General features: G+C 51.2%; 1 protein-coding gene across 1 annotated transcript; it reads right to left on the bottom strand.

The window, feature by feature from the left end:
* Positions 1-340: 340 nt before the first annotated feature.
* On the bottom strand, positions 341-7,848 carry PKDREJ (polycystin family receptor for egg jelly). The gene has a single exon (XM_005010063.6). It carries the CDS (start codon positions 7,332-7,334, stop codon positions 459-461), a length of 6,876 nt encoding a protein of 2,291 aa, XP_005010120.2. The 5' UTR covers positions 7,335-7,848; the 3' UTR covers positions 341-458.
* Between the last annotated feature and the right edge of the window lie 2,311 nt (positions 7,849-10,159).

Here is a 10,159-nt window from a genome sequence, read left to right as displayed (position 1 = left end):
CAGATTGTAATATACTGACTGGTATGGGGATAGAGTTTTAAAGTACAAAATTATAGTAAAATAAAAAAAATCAGAGGCTCTATAAAATGGTATTCTGCAGTCAAATGTTAATGACTAGAAGGTAAATGTTAACAAAGCCATCAGCCTGCAAATACAAATGCAATGTTGTGAACTAATTTTAGTTGTCAGGTCATACCATACAATTTCTCTCAGCTGAGAAACTCTAAGCACAATCAGTAACAATGGGTTGAATGTTAAAATAAATAATTAATTAATAATAATAATAATAATAATAATAATAATAATAATAATAATAATAATAATAATAATAATTTATTAAAACAATATTTTATTATGAAAATAAAAGTATTTATGAACATTTATTTGAAACATAAGTATTACAGGAAAAGTAAGTATTACAGAGTACAGTTGACCTGGAATATGAAATCTTGCATTGTTCATATGACAAGATAAACCATTTTTTTTCCATTTATTTTTCTGTTCTTGAGGCCTAAATGCTGCAGACGTCTCTTCTGAGGCTGGCCATAGAGCATGCTGTGAAAAAGATTGGGTTCACCTGTTTTGGCTGTTCTACAGATCAGATAACACAGTATCTTTCTAAGCCTTTGTAATAAAAAATCAACTGCTTGGGCTTCATCAGATGGTTCTTCATACACGGGTTGTTTCGTATCTCTGTAGGCAGACAAAATAACAGCTTGGAAGAGATTGATCAAAAGACAGATCATCACAAACATGAAAGAGGCTAGGAAGAGACCACCCAGGAACCTGTTGGAACGAAAGTCAGTGTCTCTGAAAGCTAAAACACTGTAAGAGAATATAGTCTGAGCTGAGCGAATCATGCTATTGTAATTCTCTTCATGCTGGCCAAATGCAAGGTAGCCAAAAGCCATAAATACAAAGAGGTACACCACCACCACAAAAGCCAGAGAAAATATTCCGGGAAGTACTGCCATGATTGATCGCTGTGCCAGACGCACATCATAAAAGAATTGAGAATATTTTAGAGTTCTCAAAACTACAAAAAATGCCAAGAAGCCCGTAGTAATCCTTAAAATCTGATCTACATGAGAAACTGCATGAAAAGGAATGAAATCATTTGGGTGAAGTAAGTAGAACTTCAATATATCAGCTCCCATCTTGAACTTTAGGACCTTTAAAGGAACAAAAAGGAAGAATGCTGATTTTGAGCCAAAATTAATTAAATTAATTAAGTTGGAAGGGCTGTTCGTATATTTTTTCCCTTGCACAATGATGTAAAGGCCATCTGCGATGTAAATGAACAGAAAGGCAACAAAAACAACAAAGAGTAATTGTTGACCTTTTGTTTGCTGATGAAAAATGGGGAGTGCAAAAGAGTGTACTGACAAACTTGGTTTTATGATCCCCAGGTGAGAAAGTTCAAATATGACTGAGATACTGCAGAAGAGCTGCACATCAGAGTTAAATGTAGTTAATTCAATGATCAGAGCCCATGTATTTTCATCGATCCAATGGCTCTTCTGCAGCAAATCCAGCCTTGCTGTGGAATTATGTCTTCCTTCTTCGGGGAAAAAGTAAAAGGTGTAACCTCCGGATCCGTATGTGTGCAAATTGCCAAATGAGTAATAACTCCACGGAGTTTTGTTTGGCTGGTAAGTAAACCCAAGCCAACTGCTGGCATCCTTGGAAACAGACTGGTTGGGAATCTTTGACCAACTGCCAGCGTAGTCACCTTTCTCTTCAGTGTCCCTGCCGTATTTGTGAAGACAGTGGCTTTCACTGATCACAAGTTTATTTACAAAGCTATGAGGATGGAAACATTTTTTCTCAGTCTGTTTAGCCCGTATTTGCCTCATCCTAGGCAAACCAATGATTTTGGACCAGCTCTCAGGAAGGAAGGAAGGCTGAACGTTGTTGTGGATCAAGGGCAAGAAGACATCATTCATCCACATGTAAATATCTTCTATCTTGTCCACAGGGGAGAGTCTGGGAGAGAACTGGTTCTGAATAAATTGGTTGTTGTGAAAAATGTTGTCGTTCTCACTGGAATAGGCAAAATGTAATACCAGAGCTAAAAAAACAAGGTGGATCATGAAATCTCGTATGAAAACAAAAGCCTTGGCTTTAATTTTTGCCCTTTTCAGCATCTTTGCAATTTCATCAGCTTCTAAAGGCTTATACTGCTTGGTGCCTCTGATTTGGGCAAGTTTAAAGTGCTTCTCCCTCATCTCATCTTCACTCAGTGTTTCCTTGTCCAGCTTTATCTCAGAATAATTTTCCTGAGTTAACCATGGAATGTTTGCACAGTATTTAGGACGAACGGTATTCAAAGCTGAGTAACAAACGATTTTTAGGACAGAAAGGAAAAACACATTCTGAATAAAGGAGGCTGCCGATGCTAAAAGCCACTCCATGGAAGTCTGATAGCCGTAAGACAAACCATACAGTACAATGAAAAATGACGATACACCAGTTACAGCTATAACCAATGCCCACGAGAGGTAGACGCACCACCAACAAAAAACCACCTGTGGCATCTTGCGAAAAGGCCTGGAGGTGACACTTAGCGGCTTGCTTTCTTTCAGAAAGTTGCCCCCTTCTTCTGCAGAGTTTTTATTGAAACTGGAATTGGGTGGTAGCCCTCTCTGCAAGGCCTGAGCCTTTGGAGGGGAATTCTTTTTGGCAGTCTGCTCCTCAGCTCCAGTTGCATTGGCATCTCTTTCAGAAATGGGGGAGTGGCTCCAGTTCTGGGGAGCTCCTCGATTGCTCATCCTTCGGTGAGGCAGTGGGCCCTGTGCATTGCTGAGGCCAGGAAAGTTCTCCAGGGGATTATTATTCCTGGATTGTGCTGAAGTTTCTGGGAGGTACCGTTTTTGCAAAGGTTCTTTCCCGTTTTCAAGCCTTCCAGGAAGGAGGGGTGGACTGCCGGTTGGGTCCTTCTGGGAATACTTAAATAAGGCAATGATAAGCATCTCCACAGGTATCGTAACCAAAGCACATTCAATCCCTATTATTATTGATCTCAAGTACCTCAAGTGTATTGGAGATTGCTCTTCCTTGTCAGCATTAAAGAACATAATGTTAACGAGCAGATTTAATAATAAGATTGTTAAACATGAAGATAACCTTTGGAGCCTGGTGAAAGTGCCATTAAGAACATGGGCAAAAATCGAGAGCCACAGATGGCCCTCTGTCAGACCATTGGAGAGACGGATCAAAAAGTAGTCCTTTCTGGGTAGGGGATCATTGGGGTTTGTGACAAAGAATGTCCTTTCCAGTAAGCCATCTCCCTTGTCGAGAGAAAGCCACTTCCTGCACATAAATAGCCAGGTCTTCCGAGTGGACGTGTTTTCAACTTTGGCTCTGCTTAAGAACCATCCAGGAGATGGGCCCCTGTTACTGTGCCAGACCCTGAAGGCGCAGATGTCTCCTAAGTCCTCCCTACTTGTCAAGAGAAAGCGGTCAGTGCTTCCTCGACGGAAAGAAGGAACCTGGGGGTGCCGTAAGCAGTGGACATCGCTTGTGCCGTTCTGACCAATGAGCTGGAGAAAAACGTCAGCTTTGGTTCCAGCTCCCCAGCGACTGCCTGTGTACAAGGTGACCAAAAAGCTCTCTTTGTCCAAGGGGTCGTTGTCAGGCAGAACTATAATCTTGTCTTTGCTGGCCCTGTCAGCCCTGTCTTTTTGTATGGCCCAGAGGGACAAGAGCAAGTAGACTGCAAAAATGAAGAGCACCGTTAAAAGTGTCACAGGGTTTTTAGGGATGTCTGCTATGAGCGTTTTCTCCAGGTCCACCGTGTTGGGGGTAACTATTACTTTGGCTGCCAGGAACCTGATGTCAAATGTGGACGTATTTGAGGCCACACGGACTGACAGGCTTCTGTGACTCTGCTTCATCTTGCAGATGCAGTGTACCCTCTGCCAGTCAGTCAAGGGGCCAAGCCTGCACAGGTCTTCCCTCCACTGACTTCGAACTCCACCCAGAAACAAGCACTGGTCACTGAAAATGTTGACGCTCACCAGCCCCGTGGTTGGATACCTTGTAAGGTAGGGCGTCAGCAAGACAATGGAGATGTTCTGACTGTCGGCACCACTTCCTTGAGCTGCGGCTTTCAGCAGTGACTCTGGGAGACAGATAACGTAAGGAGCCTTGATGTTACAGTCCGCATTAGCTGTCTTGGTTTTGCTTGCAACCGTCGGCATATCAGGAAAAGCATCAAAAGAGGCTATGGGAAAAGCCTGAGTGACGTTTGTGCCTGTAAACACTACCACCTGGAAGGTCACTTTTAATTTTGTCAGGATCTGGATGTAGATGATCTTGGTATTTCTGTTCACTTCAAGACTAAATCCTCCAGTAGTGTAGGTTTCTGTTCTATCGGGTCCCACTGCTAATCGAAAAGTTGCTGATTCAGTATCCTTCCTTGTGATAAGAATGTCCGCTTCTTCAGGCAGGATCCCTTGCAGATCCCCGTTAGCCTTGGTCTCTGCCATCTTGAAGCCCAAGACGGTTGTTGCGATTTCCGATGTGTAACCTAGCCATGGGAAAGGATTCTCATCAAACTCAAAAACCGCAGTGGAAATGACAGCGTTGCGGGGCAGACTTGAATTCTGTCCTTTCTGCAGTGTTGGATAGAAACAATTCCTGCAGGTTTCTGTGGCTGAGAACGCATTGGTGACATTCCAGTTTTCATCCTTCTTCAAAGTGATGTTCCAGTTTTTTGTTTCCATCACAGTGTCTGTCTCTCCGGGGACTTTGCCCTGGAAAACTATCTCTGTTAAGTTTTCCATGATGGAGAAGACTTGTGTGACTCCACCAACATTGACATTCCTGCGAGGCAGAAGAGCAGCCCTCAGGATATTGGACAAGCACCTTAGTATTCCGCTGGTCTGAATTTCTGTTTGTTCAGACCAGTGGCTCTCATTCCTCTGTACTTTCAGCACTCTCGTTACTTCGGTCAGTTTTGTAATGGCAATCTCCTGTGAACGAATGTTCACTTCCTCCGGTTCCTCTGTGACTTGAGAAAGGGAGGCAACTACTTGGTTGATTTCCATCGTGCTCTCCACCGAAATATTTACAGCTGTTTTAATCAGGCTTTCCCGAAACTGAGCCTTGGGTATCTGGATTGTTGGTGCAGCTTTAATATAGTTGAGGACCGAGGCTGCAAGATAAGCCAAGTAACCAGCATTAAAATAGTCTCCGGTCTGCAGATAAGCTGTCATGGGCGCGCTTAAACCGCTCACTGAGGCAAGCATTTCATGGAAGATGACAGCTAGTGGTCGACTCTTCACAGGGTTCTCCACTCGGATATATAAGCTCACCTGGGTAAATGCCCCGAGAGAATCACTGACCTGAACATACAGGGTCAAAGTAGACTTCCGAGAGGGCATGCCAACCGGCAGGAAAGACGGAGGAGTTCTAGGCTGATAGCCAACGTACAGAATGATGCCAAAAGTGTTTTCCTCCACCGAGCTTATTTTGGCGGTCTGGGATACATCGGAAGCTACCATTACTTTGTATGTCAGAGGTAAGTTGCTGTCGGAAAATCCATTGCACTGGACAACAAATTTAGTCTGAAAGGCTGTACCCCGGTGTGGGCTGATGCTGCACGTCCCGGCCCTGGGAGGAGAATTCACTCTGAACGTGTATCTGTAGAGTGCTGACCCACCGCCCCGAGTGGTCACTTTTAAGAGCAGCATGTATGACTGATGCGCAGCGTTTGTAAAAGTCAGAGCATGTATAGAGAGGAAAGGACCAGACCTGCCCGTTGAAGTTCTGGAAGACCAGTCAAAGCGGATTTCGGTAGAGTTTTCCAAACAAAGGGACCAGAGGTAGACCGGCTGGCTCTTTGTCGGACAGTTCAGGCATTTTCCCGACAATGTAAACCTCTCCGTCGGAATGACAGTGCCGCCACAGTTCTCCAGGCACGCCACGGCCAGAAGAGGAGGGGAGCCAGGCCTCACGTCTACAGTCTGCTTGGCATAGCTCTTTCTACTGTCCTTCTGGATGACCAGACGGAAGTGGTATGCAGCGTTTCCCGGGAGGAATTCTGGTGGCACTGCCTGAACGGAACCCGTAGGTGTTGGCCATTTCAAGTCCCTCTGGGAGCGGTGACATTTCTGTCCTGCACTGACTTGCATGGTCTCATAGTCCGACACCTTTTTAGTGCAGTACCAAGTAAACGCGATTCCCTCGAGCGGCTCCTGCGAATCAGGGTCGTAGGACGCGGAGCCATCAAGAGTCCAGCGATCCGAGAAACCCACTGTCCGGTACGTGCCTCCGGCAATATTCGCCACCAGATCACTTCTCTCGATCTGAAGGAAAACTCTGTCCGTGCGACTGAAGTGTCTTTTAGTCCCAAGCACATCCACTCGAGCAGTAAAATACACCTGATACATGCCGTAATTCAGAGTACAGCCAGGGACAGTTAGCTGCACCGTGTCCACGCCATGCAGGAAGGACACGTTTAAAGGTTTCTCCCAGTCCGGATTCGTTTTCATGTCCGGAACAGCATAGAATATCCACTCCGGCTTTATAGACAAGCTGAGGCTGCAGTCCACCAGCACTCTGGCATACAGGTAGAAAGTCATGCCCCTTTTCTGATGGATGACAGACGTGTGAAGAGGCTTTTGAATTACGACGGAGTGTAGCTTACAGGCTGCTGCCTGCCGAAGCACTGCCATTTCCACTGTTCCCGGGGTGCTGTTACTGACCGCGAGCCTCAGGAGACCTGGCACGAGCCCCCTCGGGGCGCCGCTCCCTTCTGCCACAAGCCCTGCCTCTTCTTCTGGGTGGAAGGCTGGCGCGGCACGACGAGCCAGCCTCGGCGCACCTCCTGCGTGATCGCCGCACATGCCCGTGCTGTTGAGGACAGCACGTCTCGGCAGCATCACGACGCTGATGTTGCGGTGCAGACACGTGGGTGCCGCGCACAGGCTGGACGAGCACTGCACCGTGACGAGGCCAGAGGCTGCGGGCAGAGGAGCGTGCCTGGGCCGCGGGAGGCCTGTGTGCAGTGTCACCCGCCCTGCCCAGCCCGAGGTGCTCCTTGCCCGGGCCGAGTTGAGGTACCAGAGGCAGCGAGGCGGGGCTGGCGGCCGCGTCCCTCCCTTCTCGGCCTCGGGCCCCGCTCCTGGGGCCGGCTGGTAGCGCAGCGTCACGGTGCCGCTCTCCGGGCACGCGACGCAGCCCCGGGCGTCGTGCCCTCGGGAGACGCGGCCGTGGGGGCCCGGGCAGCTGAGCAGCAGCGGCGGCGGCTGCAGGCGGGGAGCAGGGGCCGGCAGGGCTCGGAGGAACGAGCCGAGCAGCGGGAGGAGGAGCGCGGGATGCAGGGGCATGGCGGCGGCGCCCCGAGGGCCCCGGGCAGCACCGGCGCTGCGGGCGGCAGGGCGGCAGCCGGCCGGGGAGCCCCAACCGCCGGCGGGGACTAACGGCCACGGCTCGGAACGCGCCCCGCGGAGCCCGGCCCCCGCCCCCCGGCCCCGGCGGCAGGGCAGGGCCGGGAAGCCGCCGGGCTGCCGAGGCGCCCCGGGGCGGCCGGGCCCCGCGTGGCCGGCAGCGGCAGCAGCGGCAGCAGCAGCAGCAGCAGCGGGCCCCGGCGGCGGCCCCGGGGGCTCGGCAGCGAGCGCGGCCGGCGGGATGAGCGGCCCCGGCCCGGCCCCGCCGCCGGCGGCCCCGCCCGCCCCTGCCGCGGCCCCTCTTCCTTTATGAGCTTCTTGAAGGTAGGATCGGAGAATCAGTAGGGCTGGAAAAGACCTCCAAGTGTTTCTGGTCCGACCATCCCCCTACCACCACTGTCACCCACTAAACCATGTCCCCAGGCACCACGTCCAGCCTTTCCTTGAACACCCCCAGGGACGGTGATGCCACCACCTCCCTGGGCAACCCGTCCCAGTGCCTGACTGCTCTTTCTGAGCAGAAATGTCTCCTCGTTTCCAACATGAACCTCCCCTGGCACAACTTGAGGCCATTCCCTCTGGTCCTATCACCTGTGAGATAGATCTGGTAGATCTGGTCCTATCATCTGTGAGAAGAGGCTGATCCCCAGCTCTCCACACCTTCCCTTCAGGTAGCTGCAGAGAGCAATGAGGTCTCCCCTGAGCCTCCTCTTCCCTGACTAAACACTCCCAGTTCCCTCAGCTGCTCCTCACAGGACTTGTGCTCCAGGCCCTTCACCAGCTTCGTAGCCCTTCTCTGGATACACTCCAGGGCCTCGATGTCTTTCTTGTAGTGAGGGGCCCAAAAATGAACACAGTACCCGAGGTGCACGCTCATCAGAGCAGAATACATGGGGGCAATCACCTCCCTGGTCCTGCTGGCTACACTATTTCTGATACAAGCCAGGATAGCCCTGGGGAACACCACTTGTGATGGGTCACCAGCTGCATTTTACTCCATTCACCACTCTGTGGCCAGCCAGTTTTAACCCAGCAAAGAGTGAGTGTACCTGTCCAAGCCGTGGGCTGCCAGCTTCTCCAGGAGAATAGGAGAATACTATGGGAGGCTGTGTCAAAGGGCTTGCTGAAGTCTAGGTAGACTACATCAACAGCCTTTCCCTCATCCACCAGGTGAATCGCCCTGTCGTAGAAGGAGATGAGGTTGGTCAGGCAGGACTTGCCAGATGTTGAATGTGGATTTCTTTGAGGCCACGTGGACTGATGGGCTTCCACAACTCTCTGTCATCTTGCAGATGCACTGTTCCCTTTGCCAGTCGCTCTCAGAGCCAAGCCTGCAGACGTCTCTGGCGATATTTGCCACCAGACTAGTTCTCTGGGGCAGAGGAGTGCTTGTTGGTGAGAGGTCTGTCTGCAGCATGCCCTGCCCTACCCAGCTTGAGGTGCTCTTCACCCAAGCTGAGTTCAGGTACCAGGTGCAGCGTGGTGCAGCTGGTGGCTGCATTTCTTTCCTCTCAGCCTCTGGTCTTGCTCCTGGGCCCAGATGGTAGTGCATCATCCTGGTGCTGCTCCCCCGGCACGTGACGCAGCCCTGGGTGTTGTACTGTTGTGAGACATTTCCAGGAGTTTCCAGGAAGGTGAGCAGCAGGGGTGGTGGCTGCAGGTGGAGAGAGGAAGCTTGCAGGGCTTGGTGGATCAAGCCGAGCAGTGGAAGGAGGAGAAGAGGGCACGGAGGCATGTCAGCAATGACCAGAAGGACCTGAGGGAGCTCTGGCATTACAGTGCTATCTGCAAGTGGGAGCCAGCTGAGGAGTCCCAACGGTTAGTGGGTGTCCTTGGAGATCAGAATGTGCTCCATGGAGACCAGGACCTACCCCCCTCTTCCCTGGCACAGCTGGCAAGGGGGCCTGGTGCGGGGGCCTGGTGCAGGTGCCATCCTTCTCCCTTGGGCGGCAACTGCCCAGTCCTGGGCTGCCTTGGCCCTGATGTGCTGGGGCAGGCAGGACAGTTGCCTGCCAGCAGACGTGGCTGCCATTCCCTGTGAGCTGGAGTTCCCATCTTCTCCTCAGCAGCCAGATGTTTTTTCTTCACTCTCACGCTATCTGTCCTTCCCCACCACCCAGAATATCCCCTAATATGTTTGAGCATGACTTCTCACAGTGCACCTGCAGACATGTCTGCCCAGCCTGAGCCCCACACAAAGCCTTTGAAGCAGAATGCTCATTGCTGTTGCAGAACAGACAGCGCAGAAAGAAGGCCAGGCTGGGAGCAGCAAGGGGCAAGGTGAGCAGCCATGCTGTCAGCGTGGAGTCTCCAGATGACAGGGGTGAGCCTTGGGCTTTGCTGACTCCCCTTGGCCCTCAGCCCTGCAGCCCTGCTCTCAGAGCTGGCCTGCCTGGCCCCTACCATGCTGTGGCCACCGTGCCTGGGCCCAGTCCTGCAGCAGCAAGTGGGTCCTAGTGCAAGGAGCTGCAGGGGGTGTCATGGCAGCAGGGACACCACTAGAAGGGAAGAGTCAGCAGGAAAGCAGCAGCAAGGGCAAGGCTTTGGTCTGGCCCAAAAGAGAAAAGGCAAAGCAGGAAAAGGAGTGGAGGCAATGGCACTCTCCTCCAGAGATATTCTGGCAACTTCTTTGTGCTCTTCTGAAGTTGCCTGTCCCTTCTTCCACCGGACATAAACTCTCTTTTTCTCCTAGACACCAGGCAGGGCAGGGCCGGGCAGGGCTGGGAAGCCGCCGGGCTGCCGAGGCGCCCCGGGGCGGCCGGGCC

Source organism: Anas platyrhynchos, chromosome 1 (assembly GCF_047663525.1).
Source record: "Anas platyrhynchos isolate ZD024472 breed Pekin duck chromosome 1, IASCAAS_PekinDuck_T2T, whole genome shotgun sequence".
NCBI lineage: Eukaryota > Metazoa > Chordata > Aves > Anseriformes > Anatidae > Anas > Anas platyrhynchos.
Note: the sequence above shows the minus strand (reverse complement) of the source record. Positions and strands in the feature narration are given on the sequence as shown.